Genomic DNA, 25,712 nt, shown 5'->3' with positions numbered 1-25,712 from the left:
GTCTGGGGAAGGATACCAAAACATTTATGCGCATTGAAAGTCCGAAGAACACAGTGGCCTCCATCATTCTTAAATGGAAAAAGTTTGGAACCACCAAGACTCTTCCTAGAGGCGCTGGCCGCCCGGCCAAACTGAGCAATCAGGAGAGAAGGGTCTCGGTCAGGGAGGTGACAAAGAACCCAATGGTCACTCTGACAGAGCTCCAGAGTTCCTCTGTGGAGATGGGAGAACCTTCCAGAAGGACAACCATCTCTGCAGCACTCCACCAATCAGGACTTTATGGTAGAGTGGTCATACAGAAGCCACTCCTCAGTAAAAGGCACGACAACCCACTTCGACTTTGCCAAAAGGCACCTGAAGGACTCTCAGAAAATGAGAAACAAGATTCTCTGGTCTGATGAAACCAAGATTGAACTCTTGGGCCTGAATGCCAAGCGTCACGTCCGGAGGAAACCTGGCACCATCTCCACGGTGCAGCATGGTGGTGGCAGCAGCATGCTGTGGGGATGTTTATCAGTGGCAGGGACTGGGAGACTAGTCAGGATCGAGGAAAAGATGTACAGAGCAAAGTACAGAAAGATCCTTGATGAAAACCTGCTCCAGAGCGCTCAGGACCTCAGACTGGGGTGAAGGTTCACCTTCCAACAGGACAATGACCCTAAACCCACAGCCAAGACAAAGCAGGAGTGGCTTTGGGACAAGTCTCTGAATGTCCTTGAGTGGCCAAGCCAGAGCCCAGACTTGAACCTGTTCAAACATCTCTGGAGAGACCTGAAAATAGCTGTGCAGCGACATTCCCCATCCAACCTGACAGAGCTTGAGAGGATCTGCAGAGAAGAATGGGAGAAACTCCCCAAATACAGGTGTGCCAAGCTTGTATTTCCTATGGGAACAGCTGAAGAACCCTTTTAGGTAGGGATGCACGATATATCGGTGAACATATCGGAATCGGACGATATTAGCTAAAAATGCCAACATCGGCATCGGCCGATGTGTAAAACCGATGTCAAAGCTGACGTCCATACCTATATATAAAACGTAGGTACATGACGCTATGACGCCACATAAAATGTTGCACACAGCATTCCTAACATAGCCCACAATGTCTGCTGTGTGGTTGAGCAGTCAACAAGTCGAGCAGTCATTTGAAAGAATACTTCGATGCAGACAAGAAACAGGTTTTACGTGAAATGTTACATAGACAGCTGGACAAGACAGAAACAGACAGAGTGACAGTGCGCACCGAGGAAGAGAGGCCATCGACAGACAGAGCTGAAACTTCACTGCTTGACATGTATGATGAAATCCTGGTTGAGAATGAAACGACTGAACAAATGAACAATGAAACAGCACAGCAAGTAAGTGAAAGAAATAGGTTTTGATGATGTTTTACTGGTAATGGGGACATACGTAAATGCCAACAAAATAACTTTTTGGTCAGTGTGGTGTGTGTGTGTGTGTAACATTTATTTAGCTAGGCAAGTCAGTTAAGAACTGCGGCGGCAGGTAGCCTAGTGGTTAGAGCGTTGGGCCAGTAACCGAAAGGTTGCTAGATCTAATCCCTGAGCTGACAAGGTAAAAACTTGTCGTTCTGCTCCTGAAGAACCCACTGTTCCTAGGCCCTCATTGTAAATAAGAATTTGTTCTTAACTGACTTGCCTTGTTAAATAAAGGTAAAATAAAAAAAATGAACAAATTCTTATTTACAATACCGGCCGAACCCGGATGAGGCTGGGCCAATTGTGCGCCGCCCTATGGGACTCCCAATCACGGCTGGATGTGATGCAGCCTGGATTCGAACCAGGGACTGTAGTGATGCCTCTTGCACTGAGATGCAGTGCCTTAGACGTGTGTGTGTTAACTATTTAGCTGTACTAGAATGCTTAAAAGGCCGCTCAAATTGTAGTTATCGGTATTGTTTTTTTTTGGCAAGGAAAATATTGGATATCGGTTTCGGCCAAACATGCCATGTCGGTGCATCCCTAGGTTCTAGATAGCATATTTTTTTCTAAGAGTGTAGCAGATGTGTCAAACTCATTCCATGGAGGGCCGAGTGTCTGCTGGTTTCTGGTTTCTCTTTTTAATTTGTGTCCAATTAAGACCTAGACAACCAGGTGAGGGGAGTTCCTTACTAATCACTGACCTTAATTAATCAATCAAGTATAAGGGAGGAGTGAAAAGCCACAGACTCTCTGCCCTCCGTGGAATGAGTTTGACACGTGTGGTCTAGAGGGACTGAAAAGATGTCACAGATGACATAAGGTCAATGAGCAGTGTCTCCCAGTATGTGTGTGTGTGTGTGTGTGTGTGTGTGTGTGTGTGTGTGTGTGTGTACCAGGACCACTCACCTCCTCCTGAACATCTCAGCGAAGATACAGCCCACACTCCACAGGTCAACTGGGGTGGCATAGCTGGACTGGAGCAACACCTCTGGGGCTCTGTACCACAATGTCACCACCTACACACACACACAATCAACACATTAATACACACAATCAACACATTAATACACACATAATACACATACTGTAAAAATGCACACACACACAACATACACACACACACACACACACACACCCTTCTCTTACATGTTCTTCCAATACACAGACATAAAAAGTGACCCTCTGGTATGCATTAGGTTACGTCCTCTACCACAGGCTTCACCCACACTATGAAAGGAGAAGAGGAGAAGAGGAGGAGAAGAGGAAGAAAGGAGGAGAAGAGGAGGAGAAGAGGAGAAGAGGAAGAGAGGCTGAGACCAGAGCACTCCTGATACCTGAGACACATTCCTTTTTCCTCCCTCACAGTCCTCTCTCTTTAAGTGTTTTACCTGAGAACGCCAAATGACACACACACACACACACACGCGCGTTTCTGTGCCCCTGTCTCAGGGTTACATAAGGTATGAAATCATATCTGGCAGGTCTCTGGGAGCACTCCCATTTTGGTATGCCCAGATCACACAGTGTTTCCATAGTGAGCCATCAGGGAACTCAGCACTGGTCCCGTGTGTGTGTGTGTGTGTGTGTCTATTACAACAAGATCCACTGCTTACACAGGACTCAGCTGTCATACTCAAACAAACCCCAGTACAACTTAGCTCTTAGAATACTGCTACTACATTGTATTCATATTGTGTTTCCCCCGCGGACATAAGGTTTGAAAGTGCTTTGCGATGCTCGAGGACAGAGTGTGGAACACCTCTTGCTCTACTAACGTGTAGCAGCGCCCACTTGGGAAATAAGCAGGCAGGCAGCCATTTTGTGCCAGAGCCAGAGCTGCTCCCCACGTCTCCCAGTTTCTAACCCTGTGCTTGTACTCTGCTGGGAGCTGTGTCGACTGACTGTTAGCCCACAGGAAAAGCAGCATTGTTAACAGCTACAGTAGGGAAAACCACCAGACAAAACTCAGTGACCCCTCGCGAGAACGTGGACTGCTTCCAGGTGCTGTCCCTCTCCAGTTTTTCCTACGGCGGTCGTTTGGCCCGAGGCCCCGGCAGCCGCTGCTGCTCTATCTCTCCCTCGCTCTCTCCCTCGCTCTCTCTCTGCTTATCACCGTGTTAGCGAAGACCAATGTTTTCCAAATGCCTTGCATGTTTGTCCAACACAGTGAGAGAATTATGAACAAAACTAAGCCTGCTCTGCAGTTTGGTAACAGACCAGTTACTACAAGGTTGCATGTTCACCTTTGGCCTTACTAATGTGGACTGTACCTTTGGGACAATGACATCCCATGAGAGCGTGCAAGTGTATGATAATTATGCAGTACCTGTGTTGAGGGTTGACTTTGGGTCAAATAATATGATCACTCAATTAGGTTCAGTAGATTATGTTTGGTTTATAGACTTATCCAACCCCTAGTCTGAATGGAAATGTTTTATTTTATTTATTTTACCAGGTAAGTTGACTGAGAACACATTCCCATTTACAGCAGCAACCTGGGGAATAGTTACAGGGGAGAGGAGGGGAGATGAATGAGCCAATTGTAAACTGGGGATGATTAGGTGGCCATGATGGTATGAAGGCCAGATTGTGAATTTAGCCAGGACACCAGGGTTAACACCCCTACTCTTACAATAAGTGCCATGGGATCTTTAGTGACCACAGAGAGTCAGGACACCTGTTTAACATTCCATCCAAAAGACAGCACCCTACACAGGGCAATGTCCCCAATCACTGCCCTGGGGCATAGGGATATTTTTTTTTAGACCAGAGGAAAGGGTGCCTCCTACTGGCCCTCCAACACCACTTCCAGCAGCATCTGGTCTCCCATCCAGGGACTGACCAGGATCAACCCTGCTTAGCTTCAGAAGCAAGTCAGTAGTGGGATGCCGGGTGGTACAATGCTGGCAAATCATAAATAACTTTAAGTAATTCAGTTATCTAGCAGACCATCATCGGGTATCTGAAAGACAGCGTTCACTGGTGTTGGGTGTGTGACGAGGTTGATTAAAGTACACGACAAAACCTCATGTTCTTCTTGCGAACTGATAGAATGGTCAGATGCTATTTTTACAGCCACATGTGCTAAGATGACACTTTCTCAGTTCATTCTTCCTGGCTAAGTGGAAACATAGAGGAAGTTGAAGCTGTGAACAGTGTTGGTTAGCTCGTGTCACGTGACCCGAGATGAGATGCACATGACTCATTCTAAAAAAGAACTCAGGCAGCCATTGAAGCTTTTAGAGCACTGAAACCTATTTTCATGTGTGGGGGAGTTGAGTTTATAAAAAGCATGAATGAAGTGGTCATTGTACTGCCTAATTGACAGGATCATTAAATGTCATCGCTGTCATCTTGTGAAGTTTCATTCGATTTCTTTGGTTCCTTATTTTATTTGTATTTTTTTATTTTATTTCACTTCACCTTTATTTAACCAGGTAGGCTAGTTGAGAACAAGTTCTCATTTACAACTGTGACCTGGCCAAGATAAAGCAAAGCAGTGCGACACAAACAACAACACAGAGTTACACATGGGATAAACAAACGTACAGTCAATAACATAATAGGGAAAAAAGTCTACATACAGTGTGTGCAAATGAGGTAAGATTAAGGAGGTAAGGCAATAAATAGGCCGTAGTGGCGAAGTAATTACAATTTAGCAATTAAACACTTGAGTGATAGATGTGCAGAAGATGAATGTGCAAGTAGAGATACTGGGGTGCAAAGGAGCAAAAAATAAATACATAAATAACAATATGGGGATGAGGTATCTCATATATCTAACTCTCATATATCTTATATCTAACTCTCTCTCTCTCTCTTGTCGCAGCCCTACATCATAACTATGTTCTATACAAACCCTTGAACTGAACTGAGTGTTGATGTGAGCATCCATATTTCAGACCAAAAGGACACCTCAAAATGAAATTACCGAGCACTCAGGGGAAAATACCACCACAAACCGAGAGACAGATATCACTATATAACACGTGGATAGACGCATGTATGCCATATCAAACCCAATCAAACGCTTTCCTGTGGTTACATCTCTTCGAGAGAGACAGACGCCTGCTGTTATATGCATGTGTCTTTTTTTCCATCCCATCTTTCTCAAACACCACAACACAACTAGACTGCACTCCAGCAGACTTCTAGGAAGATCCACGAAGTCTACACTAACTGATGTGAGGCCTTAAGTATATGCGTCGTTATTTGAAGGCCAGGCCACAGATAGACACAGCAGGAAGTGAAGTGTTGTTTCCATGCAGAATTAGCGCGGGGAAGACTTCCTGAAACATACAGTAATGATTTCGGTTAGAGAGCCATAGCCGCGTCCCAGATATTGATGTGTTTGGTATGGCATGTAGGGCATTCCATGGCAATTATAGTCAGAGGAGTTGGCTAAATATGTTATAATGGTTAAAGGACCATCATTTGGTATTCATGAACAAATTACATATGCTGCATGTACCAATCTTAGGTGATTTATAAAGTATTTCCCTTTCCAAGCCTCCTTGGCCTATGGTCCTATGCAGACCCAGAAAATGTGTTTTTTCATCTGGCCACTATCAGTGCTGCTAAGCTAAGCACATACCTCTTCCTCTGTTTCTCCTCTTCCTCCCTCATTCTATAAAATATCTGAACATCTCTCTATATAACCCTTATATGTGTCTGTCCCTCTCTATTCCCTCTCTATACCAGTATAGACCTCTGTCCGAGTCCCTCATAACACACATTCCTATGTCTCGCTCACTATAGCACATATACGTTTCACTCTCTCTCTCCATAAAACACATCGGCCTCTCTATATAAATCAGACTTCACTCTGTGAAACAACAGAGCAGCTGGAGGACCTGAACCCTAGGACCATGCCTCAGGACTACCTGGCCTGACAACGCCTGGTTGTCCCTGTCCCCAGTCCAACCGGTCGGGATGCCGGTCAAGTTCTGCTGCTCTGCCTGCAGCTATGGAAGTCTGCCCTGTTTCACAGGACCTGCTACTTCGTCCCGGACCTGCTGTTTCTCCTCTCTCTTTCTCCCTCACTCCCTCTCCTTCATGTGGACCTGCTGTTTCTCCTCTCTCTTTCTCCCTCCCTCCCTCTCCATCCTGTGGACCTGCTGTTTCTCCTCTCTCTTTCTCCCTCACTCCCTCTCCTTCATGTGGACCTGCTGTTTCTCCTCTCTTTCTCCCTCACTCCCTCTCCATCCTGTGGACCTGCTGTTTCTCCTCTCTCTTTCTCCCTCACTCCCTCTCCATCCAATGGACCTGCTGTTTCTCCTCTCTCTTTCTCCCTCACTCCCTCCCTCTCCATCCTGTGGACCTGCTGTTTCTCTTCTCTCTTTCTCCCTCACTCCCTCTCCATCCAATGGACCTGCTGTTTCTCCTCTCTCTTTCTCCCTCACTCCCTCTCCTTCATGTGGACCTGCTGTTTCTCCTCTCTCTTTCTCCCTCACTCCCTCTCCTTCCTGTGGACCAGCTGTTTCTCCTCTCTCTTTCTCCCTCACTCCCTCTCCATCCTGTGGACCTGCTGTTTCTCCTCTCTCTTTCTCCCTCACTCCCTCTCCTTCATGTGGACCTGCTGTTTCTCCTCTCTCTTTCTCCCTCACTCCCTCTCCTTCCTGTGGACCTGCTGTTTCTCCTCTCTCTTTCTCCCTCACTCCCTCTCCTTCCTGTGGACCTGCTGTTTCTCCTCTCTCTTTCTCCCTCACTCCCTCTCCATCCTGTGGACCTGCTGTTTCTCCTCTCTCTTTCTCCCTCCCTCCCTCTCCATCCTGTGGACCTGCTGTTTCTCCTCTCTCTTTCTCCCTCACTCCCTCTCCTTCATGTGGACCTGCTGTTTCTCCTCTCTCTTTCTCCCTCACTCCCTCTCCTTCCTGTGGACCTGCTGTTTCTCCTCTCTCTTTCTCCCTCACTCCCTCTCCATCCTGTGGACCTGCTGTTTCTCCTCTCTCTTTCTCCCTCACTCCCTCTCCTTCATGTGGACCTGCTGTTTCTCCTCTCTCTTTCTCCCTCACTCCCTCTCCTTCCTGTGGACCTGCTGTTTCTCCTCTCTCTTTCTCCCCCACTCCCTCTCCATCCTGTGGACCTGCTGTTTCTCCTCTCTCTTTCTCCCTCACTCCCTCTCCATCCTGTGGACCTGCTGTTTCTCCTCTCTCTTTCTCCCTCACTCCCTCTCCTTCATGTGGACCTGCTGTTTCTCCTCTCTCTTTCTCCCCCACTCCCTCTCCATCCAATGGACCTGCTGTTTCTCCTCTCTCTCTTTCTCCCTCACTCCCTCTCGCTCTCCTTCCTGTGGACCTGCTGTCTCGACCTTTGAATGCTCTGCTATGAAAAGCCAACTGACATTTACTCCTGAGGTGCTGACCTGTTGCACCCTGTATATCCACTGTGGTTATAATTTGACCCTGCTGGTCATCTATGAACGTTTGAACGTCTTGAAGAACGATCTGGCCTTAATGGCCATGTACTCTTATAATCTCCACCCAACACAGCCAGAAGAGGACTTGCCACCCCTCGGAGCCTGGTTCCTCTCTAGGTTTCTTCCTATGTTCCTGCCTTTCTAGGGAGTTTTTCATAGCCACTGTGCTTCTGCCTCTGCATTGCTTGCTGTTTGGGGTTCTAGGCTGGGTATCAGTAAAGCACTTTGCGACAACTGTTGATGTAAAAATGGCTTTATAAAATACATTTGATTGATTGATTTGATTGTTGTTTGAATACCAGATTGCTCCTTTAAGAAAAAACATGAATCAAGGCTATTATGATACTCATTTAACTTGGTAATTTTTTTTATCAAACCATCTCACTTTCTCTCCTTTCCTCCCTCTGTAGCCACTATTTTTCTCCCCTCTGTCCCTCCTCTCCTCCCTCCCTCCCTCCCTCCCTCCCTCCCTCCTCCCTCCCTCCCTCCCTCCCTCCCTCCCTCCTCCGCTCCCTCCCTAGCCTGACTGACAGATAGGTAGGCAGGCCTCTCGTTTAGCTCTGCTTGTGTGGAGCTGCTGCTTGCCTGCTAACAGAACAGAGGCGGTCAGATAAAGCAGCCATGGCCTGGCTGGCTGACTCCAGATTAAAGGACAACATTCTGGGCATTCCTTTCTGCTGAAAGTATTCATCCCATCCGGCCCAAATCTCTCTCTCTGCTGCACACTGGATAATAAATGGCAGGCAGGCAGAACAGAGAGCAGGCAGGAAGGTAGAACAGGAAGCACAGAGAGCAGGCAGGAAGGTAGAACAGGCAGAACAGAGAGCAGGCAGGAAGGCAGAACAGGCAGCACAGAGAGCAGGCAGGAAGGCAGAACAGGAAGCACAGAGAGCAGGCAAGAAGGCAGAACAGGAAGCACAGAGAGCAGGCAGGAAGGTAGAACAGGAAGCACAGAGAGAGCAGGCAGGAAGGTAGAACAGGCAGAACAGAGAGCAGGCAGGAAGGCAGAACAGGCAGCACAGAGAGCAGGCAGGAAGGCAGAACAGGAAGCACAGAGAGCAGGCAAGAAGGCAGAACAGGAAGCACAGAGAGCAGGCAGGAAGGTAGAACAGGAAGCACAGAGAGCAGTCAGGAAGGTAGAACAGGCAGAACAGAGAGCAGGCAGGAAGGCAGAACCGGCAGCACAGAGAGCAGGCAGGAAGGCAGAACAGGAAGCACAGAGAGCAGGCAGGAAGGCAGAACAGAGAGCAGACAGGAAGGCAGAACAGAGAGCAGGCAGGAAGGCAGAACAGGCAGCACAGAGAGCAGGCAGGAAGGCAGAACAGGCAGCACAGAGAGCAGGCAGGAAGGCAGAACAGGCAGCACAGAGAGCAGGCAGGAAGGCAGAACAGGCAGCACAGAGAGCAGGCAGGAAGGCAGAACAGGCAGCACAGAGAGCAGGCAGGAAGGCAGAACAGTGGATCCTCCAAGGCAAGCCTCAATGACCAAGCACATCCGCCTACCTCCCTCTCGCTCTCTCTCTCTCTCTCTCTCTCTCCTTCTCTCTCTCTTGTTGCCCCCCCCCCCCTCTCCAGTGGTGTAAAGTACTTAAGTAAAAAATACTTTAAAGTACTTTTACTCCACTACATTCCTAAAGCAAATAATGTACTTTTTACATTTTCCCTGACACCCAAAAGTGCTTGTTACATTTTGAATGCTTAGCAGGACAGAAAATGGTCCAATTCACACACTTATCAAGAGAACATCCCAGGTCATCTGCCTCTGATCTGGCGGACTCACTAAACACAAATGCTTAATTTGTAAATTATGTCTGAGTGTAAGTATATTTGAGCAATTACATTTACTTTTGATACTAAATAACCTCTAGGGGCTAGGGGGCAGTATTTTCATGGCTGGATGAAAAACGTACCCAATTTAAACAGGTTACTACTCTGGCCCAGAAAATATAATATGCATATTATTAGTAGATTTGAATAGAAAACACTCTGAAGTTTCTAAAACTGTTTGAATGGTGTCTGTGAGTATAACATAACTCATATGGCAGGCAAAAAACCTGAGAAAAATTGAATCAGGAAGTGGGAGAATTTAGAAATGTAGTTTTTGTTTTGAATCCCTTGAAAAACTACAGTGACATAGGATTTACGTTACACCTCCTAAGTCTTCCATTGGCTGTCAACAATCTTTATGAACTGGTTTCAACCGTCAGCTGTTACCGGGCAGATCATTTTGGCTCAGTCAATCATTGGCTAGTCTGAGGAGAGGTGTCTTATGATGCGTGTGCACGTGACGTCATCGTTTTCATATTTTTCTTCTGGGATGAATTGCTATTGCCCGGTTGTAAAATTATCGCAATTTTACGTAAAAAAATACCCAAAGGATTGATTGTAAACATCGTTTGACGTGTTTCTACAAACAGTAATGGAACTTTGAACATTTCGTCTATGGATTTGCGTCCACGCCACATGGCATTGTAAAGTGTTCTGGATGGGTCAACAAAACGAACGTATTTGGACATAAATGATGGACTTTGCAGAACAAATGAACATTTTGTGTGGAAGTGGGTGCCCATCCGAGTGCATTCTGCCGAAGATCAGCAAAGGTAAGTAAATATTTCGAACATATTGTTAGAGATTTGTCGACGCCGTGGTTGTAGGCTAACTGTATAGCTTAGCATTGAAGGCTAAGTTCTGTACTCAGAATATTGAACAATGTGCTTTTTCCGTAACGTTATTTTGAAATCTGACAAAGTGGTTGCATAAAGGAGTAGATTATCTCTAATTCTTTAAACAATTGTTATACATTTTTTCAACGTTTATGAGTTCTTCCGTAAATTAAATGTGCCTATTCACCGGAAGTTATGGGGAGAAAACATTTTCTGAATGTCACGCGCCAATGTACAAATTGGGTTTTGGATATAAATATAAACTTGATTGAACAAAAGATGCATGTATTGTCTAACATGATGTCCTAGGAGTGTCATCTGATGAAGATTGTCAAAGGTTAGTGCTTAATTTTAGCTGTATATCTGGTTTTGTGATGGCTATCGTGCTTGGAAAATGCCTTTTTTTTTTTTGCTGAGGTGCTATGCTAAAATAATCTAATGTTTTTCTTTCACCGTAAAGCCTTTTTGAAATCGGACAATGTGATTGGATTAACGAGTAGAGTATCTTTAAAATGCCGTATAATACTTGAATTTTAATTTTGAGATTATTTGTTTTGAATATCGCGCCGTGCTATCTCACTGGTTGTTGTCCAACCAATCCCGTTATCGGGATTGTATCCTCAAGAGTTAGTATATTTACAACCAAATACTTTTAGACTTTTACTCAAGTGGTATTTTACTGGGTGACTTTCACTTTTACTTGAGTCAGGTATCAATTGGGTACTTTTAAAAGCAGTGTGTTACATAGGGAATGGGGCCATTTGGAACACAGGCACAGAAACCCTGGTCCTGATGGCCACATTGTTTTCTACCATGCAGGGCCCCCGGACAGACACACAGATGTTTGGCTAAGGACAAAATGGAGACAGAAAGAGAGACAGCAGGTTTCTTCCAATGCTTTAAGGCCAAGAGATTTACCTGCCTGGTCAGGTCGTGTGTTCAGGAAAACCTCCTGACCCTAACTGTCATATGTAATAATGTGTAACTAGGCCCTGACCAGGAAAACCTCATGACCCTATATGTTTGTCCTTTCTATGTGACAGACCAGGCAGAATTATTGGCCTGCCTATGCAATCATTGGACTGCAATAGTGGAAGCCTTGTAGAGAGACAGTAGTTACTGTACTGTACTTTATTGAACACTTCATCATGCAAAACATGGGCTGTGCAGATAGAAAGTACTGACAGTACACCCATGCTGTTGGGCTTAACTATTGTTTATATTATGCAAGGCAAAAAGTCTGCATTGCATCACAAATCAGAGCCTAGCTGCAGACTACAGACCCTTGGAAACTGGTCATAAGAAGTATACTAAATAGGTGATAGGGTGCCATTTGGGATGTAGTCCAGGAGTTTTTCTAGTCAGCTCTCTTCCTTCTTCAATGGTTGTGTCTCCAGACAGGCCATTCTTAGCTGAGCAGTCAGTTTGTCATGACTTCCGCCGAAGTTGGTTCCTCTCCTTGTTCGGGAGGCGTTCGGCGTCGCCGGTCTTCTAGCCATCATCGATCCACTTTTCATTTTCCATTTGTTTTGTCTTGTCTTCCCACACACCTGGTTTCAATTCCATCATTGCATGTTGTGAATTTAACCAGTTTAGGATAGGGGGCAGCCGGATAAAAAAACGTACCCGATTTAATCAGGTTATTACTCCTGCCCAGAAACTAGAATATGCATATAATTAGTAGATGTGGATAGAAAACACCCTAAAGTTTCTAAAACTGTTTGAATGGTGTCTGTGAGTATAACAGAACTCATATGGCAGGCCAAAACCTGAGAAGATTCCATACAGGAAGTGCCCTCTCTGACCATTTCTTGTCCTTCTATAGCCTCTTTATGGAAAATAGAGGATCTCTGCTGTAACGTGACATTTTCTAAGGCTCCCATAGGCTCTCAGAAGGCGCCAGAACGGGGAATGATGACTCTGCAGTCCCTGGGCGAAAAACAGTAGGGCTTTTGGAAAGTGGTCGTTCTGAGAACAATGACACGGGTGCATGTGAAGACTCCATTTTCTATTTTCAGTGTTTGAACAAAAACAAGGTCTCCCGGTCTGAATATTATCGCTATTTTACGAGAAAAATCGCATACAAATTGATTTTAAACAGCGTTTGACATGCTTCGAAGTACGGTAATGGAATATTTTGAAATTTTTTGTCACGATACGCGCCGGCGCGTCACCCTTCGGATAGTGTCTTGAACGCAAGAACAAAACGCCGCTATTTGGATATAACTATGGATTATTTGGAACCAAAACAACATTGGGTGTTGAAGTAGAAGTCCTGGGAGTGCATTCTGACGAAGAACAGCAAAGGTAATCCAATTTTTCTTATAGTAAATCTGAGTTTGCTGAGTGCCAAACTTGGTGGGTGTCTAAATAGCTAGCCGTGATGGCCGGGCTATCTACTCAGAATATTGCAAAATGTGCTTTCACCGAAAAGCTATTTTAAAATCGGACACCGCGATTGCATAAAGGAGTTCTGTATCTATAATTCTTAAAATAATTGTTATGTTTTTTGTGAACGTTTATCATGAGTAATTTAGTAAATTCACCGGAAGTTTTCGGTGGGTATGCTAGTTCTGAACGTCACATGCTAATGTAAAAAGCTGTTTTTTTATATAAATATGAACTTGATTGAACAAAACATGCATGTATTGTATAACATAATGTCCTAGGAGTGACATCTGATGAAGATCATCAAAGGTTAGTGCTGCATTTAGCTGTGGTTTTGGTTTTTGTGACATTATATGCTAGCTTGAAAAATGGGTGTCTGATTATTTCTGGCTGGGTACTCTCCTGACATAATCGAATGTCTTGCTTTCGTTGTAAAGCCTTTTTGAAATCGGACAATGTGGTTAGATAAAGGAGAGTCTTGTCTTTAAAATGGTGTAAAATAGTCATATGTTTGAAAAATGGAAGTTTTGGGATTTCTGAGGAGTTCGCGCCACGCTCTATCATTGGATATTGGTGAGGCGTTCCGCTAGCGGCACATCTAGATGTAAGAGCTTAACCCTCTGTTTTCCCCCCATGTCCTTGTTCGGAATTGTTTATTGTAAGTGCTTGTGAACGTTATGTCTGGTGTGCGATGGGTTTTGTACCCATTTATATATTGTTCTATTTTCCGGTGGTTTTTATTATTAATCTACGCCGTTGTAAACACAGTTTTTGCTCTCCTGCGCCTGACTTCTCTGCCGCCAGTACGCACCCCTTACAGAATTCCAGACCAAACTATATGGAGCTGGGAGGGGCGGTGCACAGGGAGACCGGAGGGGGTTCCAGCTCGTGCACCATCTGTGGCCGCAGAGGTCACACTGCCGGTCGGTGCCGGGTTGGTTCCTCTGGGGATCGAGGCAGCAGGCAGGGCGCTCTGGCGTCACCCCAGGTGAGCCGGCACCATTCTCACCCAGAGCCCTCTGTTGCACATATGTTTTTGTATGTCATTTTCCCTGAGTTTTCCCCGCATAAGGTGCTCGTCGATTCAGGCGCGGCTGGGAATTTTAGAGAGAGATCGTTCGCTTGTAGTTCCCGTGGCCGTGCCCTTCCCCGTTCACGCCTTAGAGAGTCGACCATTAGGGTCAGGTTTGATTAGGGAGGCCACCGCACCTCTGGGCATGGTGACGCAGGGGGGTCACAAGGAGAGAATTAGTCTCTTCCTTATTGACTCTCCTGCGTTTCCCGTGGTGCTAGGCCTACCCTGGTTAGCTTGTCATGACCCCACTGTTTCTTGGCAACAGAGGGCTCTCACGGGGTGGTCGCGAGAGTGCTCGGGGAGGTGTTTAGGGGTTTCCGTTGGTGCTACTACGGTGGAAAGTCCAGACCAGGTCTCCACCGTGCACATTCCCTCTGAGTATGCCGATTTGGCTCTTGCCTTCTCCAAAAAGAAGGCGACTCAATTACCACCCCATCGACGGGGCGATTGTGCGATAAATCTCTTGGTAGACGCTGCACCTCCCAGGAGTCATGTGTATCCCCTCTCACAGGCGGAGACGGAGGCTATGGAAACATATGTCTCCGAATCCCTGCGTCAGGGGTACATTCGGTCCTCCACTTCACCCGCCTCCTCAAGTTTCTTTTTTGTGAAGAAGAAGGAGGGAGGTCTGTGCCCGTGTATTGACTATCGGGGTCTGAACCAGATCACTGTGAGGTATAGTTACCCGCTACCGCTCATAGCCACAGCGATTGAGTCAATGCACAGGGCGCGCTTCTTCACCAAACTAGACCTCAGGAGCACTTACAACCTGGTGCGTATCCGGGAGGGAGACGAGTAGAAGACGGCTTTCAGTACCACCTCAGGGCATTTGAGTACCTCGTCATGCCGTACGGGTTCATGAATGCGCCATCAGTCTTCCAAGCCTTTGTAGACGAGATTTTCAGGGACCTGCACGGGCAGGGTGTAGTGGTGTATATTGATGATATTCTGATATACTCCGCTACACTCGCTGAGCATGTGTCCCTGGTGCGCAGGGTGCTTGGGCGACTGTTGGAGCATGACCTGTGCGTCAAGGCTGAGAAATGCTTGTTCTTCCAGCAGTCTGTCTCCTTCTTAGGGTACCGCATTTCCACCTCAGGGGTGGAGATGGAGAGTGACCGCATTTCAGCCGTGCGTAATTGGCCGACTCCCACCACAGTAAAGGAGGTGCAGCGGTTCTTAGGGTTTGCCAACTACTACCGGAGGTTTATCCGGGGCTTTGGTCAGGTAGCGGCTCCCATTACCCCACTGCTGAAGGGGGGCCCGGTACGTTTGCAGTGGTCGGCTGAGGCGGACAGGGCTTTTGGTCACCTGAGGGCTCTGTTTACTTCGGCTCCCATGCTGGCCCATCCGGATCCCTCTTTGGCGTTCATAGTGGAGGTGGATTTCATTTTTGGTTTCATTTTCCATTTGTTTTGTCTTGTTTTCCCACACACCTGGTTTCAATTCCATCATTACATGTTGTGTATTTAACCCTCTGTTTTCCCCCCATGTCCTTATCCGGAATTGTTTATTGTAAGTGCTTGTGCACGTTATGTCTGGTGTGCGACAGGTTTTGTACCCATTTATATATTGTTGTGTTATCCGGTGGTTTTTATTATTAATCTACGCCGTTGTAAACACAGTTTTTGCTCTCCTGTGTCTGACTTCTCTGCTGCCAACACGCACCCCTTACAGAATTCCAGACCAAACTATATGGAGCTGGGAGGGGCGGTGCGCAGGGAGACCGGAGGGGGTTCCAGCTCGTGCACCACTGTTGCCCTGTAAACACCCTTATTTGCAGCAGGCCCCAGAGTCACTTCGCCTTTTCCCTTTTGCTCTTTCAAGAGACAATTTACACAAAAGACAACAACAATACCCTGACAGCAGGCCAAGAAAGACAACAACAATACCCTGACAGCAGGCCAATAAAGACAACAACAATACCCTGACAGCAGGCCAATAAAGACAACAACAATACCCTGACAGCAGGCCAATAAAGACAACAACAATACCCTGACAGCAGGCCAATAAAGACAACAACAATACCCTGACAGCAGGCCAAGAAAGACAACAACAATACCCTGACAGCAGGCCAAGAAAGACAACAACAATACCCTGACAGCAGGCCAAGAAAGACATCAACAATACCCTGACAGCAGGCCAAGAAAGACATCAACAATACCCTCACAGCAGGCCAAGAAAGACAACAATACCCTCACAGCAGGCCAAGGAAGGGAAGAAGAAGAAGATTTAAAGTCAGAGTTTTAACTGTATACAGCTTATGACTACAAGCTTACAGTAGAGAGCAGCAGCATAAACTGTATACAGTTAAAAAACAGAGTGCAACAGTTGCCAAAGTATGCACAGCGTACAGGAATGCTGCATGGGGCCCTCTCTCAGCGAACAAAGACAGCACAGTCAGCCTCTTTCCTCCAGCCTAGCTACCACATCCGCACATCATTAGTCGGAAAATTCCTCATATATGCTGTCATTTTCTTTTATTCAATGCTGGTACAGGCACGGCTTTAATATCCCCCCTACCACTCCTGACTCCCTCACCCCCAATCAGTTCCCCTTTTCCCCACCTGGAACATGGCCAGGAGCCCGTCAACAATTAATAGAGACAGGGCCTGAAGTGCAGGACGTGCGCTGCCTGGTAGGGGTTACACAGGAAATACCAAATAAGATGTTCACTGTGCATTGTGCATATCCGTCTGTGTGTGTGTGTGTGTGTGTGTGTGTGTGTGTGTGTGTGTGTGTGTGTGTGTGTGTGTGTGTGTGTGTGTGTGTGTGGGTGTGTTTGGAGACAACCCCTTTCTCCCGCTGCAGTTGGGAGCATGGAGAGAGAGAGGGAAGTCACCCCCCCTCGAACCGTTGAGGAGATATCTAAACATTCCCAGAGAGGGATGCACGTGCTCTCCTGCGTGCTGTGTGGGGTTTTCCCTTTCCAAACTGAGCAGAGTTGCTGCCTGAGTGTCTGTCTGCACATTGTCTGGCAGTGAGAACACGAAGGACTGGATTCCAACAAAACCCTCCATGAGATTCATCCTCAGCTATGACTGAGAAATTCTTAAAGCTTTTCTTTATTCCTCCATCCTCACAAACCAAAATGAGCTGTTATTGGGTCTCAAGAGAGACACATGCATTGATTTCTTATCATTACTTGCACGGCCATGCAATTCAAGATGGAGAAATAGAAACCAATAATTTCATAAGCAAAAGGGGCATCCGACTGGCTTCTAATCAAAGTCTGGATCGTAAACAAGACAAAATACCAGGGGTTGGAACCAAAATTATTTTCCAACGGTTTCGTTCTGAAAATAATCATCGATTTCTTCGTTCCATTCCACTTTTCCGACCAGCAAAATAATGTTCTGAACCGGTTAAAAGTAATTTAATGTCGAGCTAAATGTACAAAACATCTGATTACAGAGGTTTCAAAAGGAACAATATAAACCTCTGAAATTGTATTTTTTTTACATTTAGCTGGACATTAAACTACTTCACCAATCATGCAGAACGGATAGAGCAGCTTGCTATAGAGCTGGCTACAGAGTGAGTTGTTTACATGCGTGATGGAAAGACATGTGTAAGGTGTGAGACCCAACTGACATTTTGCAGGTGGGGAGAGATCGAGAGAGGGTGCAGAGGAGGCTTGGCTTGATGCTTTGGGCAGCTTGTGATGACATGCATTATCGGAATTAGGCCCACGGAATTATACTTTGGAGGAGCGGCTTCTATGGAGGAACTTTTAATAACTTTGAACTTCAGAGTTGGCTTAACGTTGGACCAGAGAAGCTAGCTAGCTAATAAGCTTGTGTGTGCAGAGTGACACCAGAATTAAAAACCTGTCTTACGTTTCTGTAGTTAATATATCCAATGTGAAATGTGATAACTATAGTATTCCTAACCACATAATATTGAAAAAGTTGATCCATTCTTCTCTAATAAAAAATCTCTCTCCCTATCTTCTGAATCACACTTGTAACATCAGTTGGCTACAGCTAGGAGGGGCAGGTAGCCTACATGCACTGGTGAACATTTTCAGCTGGCAGGCAGACACTGGAAGAAGTTTCTGATTGACAGAGAGAGGGCTTTGCATAAGCGCTTTGTTGTGTTTTTTGTGGGACTGGGAAAAAAAAGCCCAGAATGTAAAAGAACAGTATTAACTGGTTGTCACACCCTGATCTGTTTCACCTGTCTTGTACTTGTCTCCACCCACCTCCAGGTGTCGCATATTTTCCTCATTATCACATGTGCATTTATACCTGTGTTCTCTGTTTGTCTGTTGCCAGTTTGTCTTGTCTCGTCAAGCCTACCAGCATTTTCCCGTACTCCTGTTTTCTCTATAGTCCCTGTTTTCTATAGTCCCTGTTTTCTAGTTTCCCCGGTTTTGACCATTCTGCCTACCCTGACCCTGCCTGCCGTTCTGTTCCTTTCAGACTCTGCTTTGGATTACTGACCTCTGCCTGCCCTTGACCTGTCGCTTGCCTGCCCCCTGTTGTTGTAATAAACTCTTGTTACTTTGAACTGTCTGCATCTGGGTCTTTTCCTGAGGTCTGATACCGGTTCCCATGCTTTTAAAATGACGGTTCTGTTCCGGAACAGTATAGGTCACTTTCGTTCCCGGTTTTGATTCTATTCCTTGAAAAATATGTAATGGTGTTCCCCACCAACAACATTCAACTCATACTTGAACTGAAAGACGTGCAATCATGCTCATTTAGGGATATTCAAATCACACTTAAACTGACCCAAATATAATTCTCTTCAAGTGTTGTATGAGTGCTGCCAATCGTACGGTACTAGTAGAAAATATAATTCTCTATCACAGCTTGTATGGGGATTCCATACCCATGCATTCATAGGTACATCGTTTTCTTTGTTGTATTAGTAGTAGTAGCAGTAGTTTTTATTTGTTGTATTAGTAGTAGTAGCAGTAGTTTTATTTTTTGTATTAGTAGTAGCAGCAGTAGTTTTATTAGTTGTATTAGTAGTAGTAGCAGTAGTTTTATTAGTTGTATTAGTAGTAGCAGCAGTTTTTATTAGTTGTATTAGTAGTAGCAGCAGTTTTTATTTGTTGTATTAGTAGTAGTAACAGTAGTTTTTATTTGTTGTATTAGTAGTAGCAGCAGTAGTTTTTATTAGTTGTATTAGTAGTAGTAGCAGTAGTTTTATTAGTTGTATTAGTAGCAGTAGTTTTTATTAGTTGTATTAGTAGTAGCAGCCGTTTTTATTAGTTGTATTAGTAGCAGCAGTAGTTTTTATTTGTTGCATTAGTAGTAGCAGCAGTAGTTTTTATTAGTTGTATTAGTAGTAGTAGTAACAGTAGTTTTATTAGTTGTATTAGTAGTAGCAGCAGTAGTTTTATTAGTTGTATTAGTAGTAGCAGCAGTAGTTTTATTAGTTGTATTAGTAGTAGCAGCAGTAGTTTTATTAGTTGTATTAGTAGTAGTAGCAGTAGTTTTATTAGATGTATTAGTAGTAGCAGCAGTAGTTTTATTAGATGTATTAGTAGTAGCAGCAGTAGTTTTTATTAGTTGTATTAGTAGTAGCAGCAGTAGTTTTTATTAGTTGTATTAGTAGTAGCAGCAGTAGTTTTATTTGTTGTATTAGTAGTAGTAGTAGTAACAGTAGTTTTATTAGTTGTATTAGTAGTAGCGCGTAGTTTTATTTGTTGTATTAGTAGTAGCAGCAGTAGTTTTATTAGATGTATTAGTAGTAGCAGCAGTAGTTTTATTAGTTGTATTAGTAGTAGCAGCAGTAGTTTTTATTTGTTGTATTAGTAGTAGCAGCAGTAGTTTTATTAGTTGTATTAGTAGTAGCAGCAGTAGTTTTATTAGTTGTATTAGTAGTAGCAGCAGTAGTTTTATTAGTTGTATTAGTAGTAGCAGCAGTAGTTTTATTAGTTGTATTAGTAGTAGTAGCAGTAGTTTTATTAGATGTATTAGTAGTAGCAGCAGTAGTTTTATTAGATGTATTAGTAGTAGCAGCAGTAGTTTTTATTAGTTGTATTAGTAGTAGCAGCAGTAGTTTTTATTAGTTGTATTAGTAGTAGCAGCAGTAGTTTTATTTGTTGTATTAGTAGTAGTAGTAGTAACAGTAGTTTTATTAGTTGTATTAGTAGTAGTAGTTTTATTTGTTGTATTAGTAGTAGCAGCAGTAGTTTTATTAGATGTATTAGTAGTAGCAGCAGTAGTTTTATTAGTTGTATTAGTAGTAGCAGCAGTAGTTTTTATTTGTTGTATTAGTAGTAGCAGCAGTAGTTTTTATTTGTTGTATTAGTAGTAGTAGCAGTAGTTTTATTAGTTGTATTAGTAGTAGCAGCAGTAGTTTTTATTTGTTGTATTAGTAGTAGCAGCAGTAGTTTTATTAGTTGTATTAGTAGTAGTAGCAGTAGTTTTATTTGTTGTATTAGTAGTAGCAGCAGTAGTTTTATTAGTTGTATTAGTAGTAGCAGCAGTAGTTTTATTAGTTGTATTAGTAGTAGTTTTATTAGTTGTATTAGTAGTAGCAGCAGTAGTTTTATTAGTTGTATTAGTAGTAGTAGCAGTAGTTTTATTAGTTGTATTAGTAGTAGCAGCAGTAGTTTTTATTAGTTGTATTAGTAGTAGCAGCAGTAGTTTTATTAGTTGTATTAGTAGTAGCAGCAGTAGTTTTATTAGTTGTATTAGTAGTAGCAGCAGTAGTTTTATTAGTTGTATTAGTAGTAGCAGCAGTAGTTTTTATTTGTTGTATTAGTAGTAGTAGTAGCAGTAGTTTTTATTAGTAGTAGTAGCAGTAGTTTTTATTAGTAGTAGTAGCAGTAGTTTTTATTAGTAGTAGACCTATTAGTAGTTGTACAACTTTTTTATGCTCGTTTTTTTATTTGTATTATTATTATTATTATTATTATTATTATTATTTAATTGTTATTAGACAGTAGTTGCCATATTATTCTTGTTGCTAAGAATTGTATTTATTTTTTCGACACTCTTGAAAATGAGATTGTGCATCTCAAGAGATTTCATCCTGCAAAATGTCAAATAAATGAATCGTTGCTTGTATGACTCATCACCGAATAACAGTAATCCCACCTTCCTGCCACAGATATAATTTATCTGTTGACTGGTCCCAGATCCTATTGTGCTGTATAACCAGAACAGATCTTAGACCAGGCTTCTTCATCCTTAGGGAACATTCAAAGAACATTCAGAATGAGGCAGGCTAGTGAGCAAGCCAGCGGGTTGGAGCAGCAAGCAGCCAGCTGACCGAGCGGTGGTCGGCTGGTCGGTCACTAGGTGTTACCAACATGAGGAATTCATTCATTACCAACATGAGGAATTCATTCATTACCAACATGAGGAATTCATTCATTACCAACATGAGGAATTCATTCATTACCAACATGAGGAATTCATTCATTACCAACATGAGGAATTCATTCATTACCAACATGAGGAATTTATTCATTACCAACATGAGGAATTCATTCATTACCAACATGAGGAATTCATTCATTACCAACATGAGGAATTCATTCATTACCAACATGAGGAATTCATTCATTACCAACATGAGGAATTCATTCATTACCAACATGAGGAATTCATTCATTACCAACATGAGGAATTCATTCATTACCAACATGAGGAATTCATTCATTACCAACATGAGGAATTCATTCATTACCAACATGAGGAATTCATTCATTACCAACATGAGGAATTCATTCATTACCAACATGAGGAATTCATTCATTACCAACATGAGGAATTTATTCATTACCAACATGAGGAATTCATTCATTACCAACATGAGGAATTCATTCATTACCAACATGAGGAATTCATTCATTACCAACATGAGGAATTTATTCATTACCAACATGAGGAATTTATTCATTACCAACATGAGGAATTCATTCATTACCAACATGAGGAATTCATTCATTACCAACATGAGGAATTTATTCATTACCAACATGAGGAATTCATTCATTACCAACATGAGGAATTTATTCATTACCAACATGAGGAATTCATTCATTACCAACATGAGGAATTCATTCATTACCAACATGAGGAATTTATTCATTACCAACATGAGGAATTTATTCATTACCAACATGAGGAATTCATTCATTACCAACATGAGGAATTTATTCATTACCAACATGAGGAATTTATTCATTACCAACATGAGGAATTTATTCATTACCAACATGAGGAATTTATTCATTACCAACATGAGGAATTCATTCATTACCAACATGAGGAATTCATTCATTACCAACATGAGGAATTTATTCATTACCAACATGAGGAATTCATTCATTACCAACATGAGGAATTCATTCATTACCAACATGAGGAATTTATTCATTACCAACATGAGGAATTCATTCATTACCAACATGAGGAATTCATTCATTACCAACATGAGGAATTCATTCATTACCAACATGAGGAATTCATTCATTACCAACATGAGGAATTTATTCATTACCAACATGAGGAATTCATTCATTACCAACATGAGGAATTCATTCATTACCAACATGAGGAATTCATTCATTACCAACATGAGGAATTCATTCATTACCAACATGAGGAATTTATTCATTACCAACATGAGGAATTTATTCATTACCAACATGAGGAATTCATTCATTACCAACATGAGGAATTCATTCATTACCAACATGAGGAATTCATTCATTACCAACATGAGGAATTCATTCATTACCAACATGAGGAATTCATTCATTACCAACATGAGGAATTCATTCATTACCAACATGAGGAATTCATTCATTACCAACATGAGGAATTTATTCATTACCAACATGAGGAATTTATTCATTACCAACATGAGGAATTTATTCATTACCAACATGAGGAATTTATTCATTACCAACATGAGGAATTCATTCATTACCAACATGAGGAATTCATTCATTACCAACATGAGGAATTTATTCATTACCAACATGAGGAATTCATTCATTACCAACATGAGGAATTCATTCATTACCAACATGAGGAATTCATTCATTACCAACATGAGGAATTCATTCATTACCAACATGAGGAATTCATTCATTACCAACATGAGGAATTCATTCATTACCAACATGAGGAATTCATTCATTACCAACATGAGGAATTCATTCATTACCAACATGAGGAATTCATTCATTACCAACATGAGGAATTCATTCATTACCAACATGAGGAATTCATTCATTACCAACATGAGGAATTCATTCATTACCAACATGAGGAATTCATTCATTACCAACATGAGGAATTTATTCATTACCAACATGAGGAATTCATTCATTACCAACATGAGGAATTCATTCATTACCAACATGAGGAATTCATTCATTACCAACATGAGGAATTCATTCATTACCAACATGAGGAATTCATTCATTACCAACATGAGGAATTCATTCATTACCAACATGAGGAATTCATTCATTACCAACATGAGGAATTCATTCATTACCAACATGAGGAATTCATTCATTACCAACATGAGGAATTCATTCATTACCAACATGAGGAATTCATTCATTACCAACATGAGGAATTTATTCATTACCAACATGAGGAATTCATTCATTACCAACATGAGGAATTCATTCATTACCAACATGAGGAATTCATTCATTACCAACATGAGGAATTCATTCATTACCAACATGAGGAATTTATTCATTACCAACATGAGGAATTCATTCATTACCAACATGAGGAATTCATTCATTACCAACATGAGGAATTCATTCATTACCAACATGAGGAATTCATTCATTACCAACATGAGGAATTCATTCATTACCAACATGAGGAATTCATTCATTACCAACATGAGGAATTCATTCATTACCAACATGAGGAATTCATTCATTACCAACATGAGGAATTCATTCATTACCAACATGAGGAATTCATTCATTACCAACATGAGGAATTTATTCATTACCAACATGAGGAATTCATTCATTACCAACATGAGGAATTCATTCATTACCAACATGAGGAATTCATTCATTACCAACATGAGGAATTCATTCATTACCAACATGAGGAATTCATTCATTACCAACATGAGGAATTCATTCATTACCAACATGAGGAATTCATTCATTACCAACATGAGGAATTCATTCATTACCAACATGAGGAATTCATTCATTACCAACATGAGGAATTCATTCATTACCAACATGAGGAATTCATTCATTACCAACATGAGGAATTCATTCATTACCAACATGAGGAATTCATTCATTACCAACATGAGGAATTCATTCATTACCAACATGAGGAATTCATTCATTACCAACATGAGGAATTCATTCATTACCAACATGAGGAATTCATTCATTACCAACATGAGGAATTCATTCATTACCAACATGAGGAATTCATTCATTACCAACATGAGGAATTCATTCATTACCAACATGAGGAATTTCATTCATTACCAACATGAGGAATTTCATTCATTACCAACATGAGGAATTCATTCATTACCAACATGAGGAATTCATTCATTACCAACATGAGGAATTTCATTCATTACCAACATGAGGAATTTATTCATTACCAACATGAGGAATTCATTCATTACCAACATGAGGAATTCATTCATTACCAACATGAGGAATTCATTCATTACCAACATGAGGAATTCATTCATTACCAACATGAGGAATTCATTCATTACCAACATGAGGAATTCATTCATTACCAACATGAGGAATTTATTCATTACCAACATGAGGAATTTATTCATTACCAACATGAGGAATTCATTCATTACCAACATGAGGAATTCATTCATTACCAACATGAGGAATTCATTCATTACCAACATGAGGAATTCATTCATTACCAACATGAGGAATTCATTCATTACCAACATGAGGAATTCATTCATTACCAACATGAGGAATTTATTCATTACCAACATGAGGAATTCATTGGCCAGATGACTCCCACGGCAACGGCACTACTTGTTGTGGAGGCGTGCTACTCACAACAATCATGGCAGACAGGAAAAGTGTAGCCTGGTCCCAGATCTGTTTTCGCTGTCTTACCAACTCTGTGACAATAGCAAAAGGAGTTGGCAAGACAGTCCAAAAAGATCTGGGACCAGGCTAGGAAAAATTAAAAGAGGAATTGGTAAAGATTTACTTTGACTACATGTCCATAACGCATTCATTACACATCTAGAAGCATTTGATGAACATGTTAGAACAGGTCCCAGCCACATTATTAAAGGTTAATGAAATACACTATATCCATAGCATATCTGTAGCGCATTCATGTCATGCTATGCAAGAGCTCATATTTAGGTATCTTAATAGATGCATCATTAGAATGACAGCATAGTGTCATCATTGTTTATGCTCCATTGGAAAACATTATTCCTATTCAGTCTGGTTTAAGGGGAAACTATGGGATGAAAGTTAGTCATAAAATGTGACCTGTAACTCAATAAAAAGGCACATTGACAGGATCCAATATTAGCACCTATGTTGAGAAACATAACCCACACTATCACCTGTATCTATGTCTCTTCACCCTGGGTATTACAACGACCACAGTTCATCTTGGTAGCTGCAAATACGTAACAACAATTAGTCTGAATAAATTATCCCTGAAGCAACGCAGCGCACACAATGCATCTCTGAGAGCATTTGTGTGTGTGTGTGTGTGTGTGTGTGTGTGTGTGTGTGTGTGTGTG

At 42.4% G+C, this 25,712-nt stretch overlaps 1 protein-coding gene across 1 annotated transcript in view; it reads right to left on the bottom strand.

Annotated features, from left to right (window-relative positions):
* Window positions 1–25,712, bottom strand: part of LOC106588946 (cyclin-dependent kinase 6) — an 83,588-nt gene that overhangs the window by 32,090 nt on the left and 25,786 nt on the right. Inside the window, exon 5 of the mRNA XM_014178524.3 lies at window positions 2,349–2,458. Within this exon, the coding sequence (XP_014033999.1) occupies window positions 2,349–2,458 (110 nt within the window). The remainder of the gene's footprint in view (window positions 1–2,348; window positions 2,459–25,712) is intronic.

The sequence above is a fragment of the Salmo salar genome, chromosome 27 (assembly GCF_965601325.2).
Source record: "Salmo salar chromosome 27, fSalSal1, whole genome shotgun sequence".
Lineage (NCBI taxonomy): Eukaryota > Metazoa > Chordata > Actinopteri > Salmoniformes > Salmonidae > Salmo > Salmo salar.
Note: the sequence above shows the minus strand (reverse complement) of the source record. Positions and strands in the feature narration are given on the sequence as shown.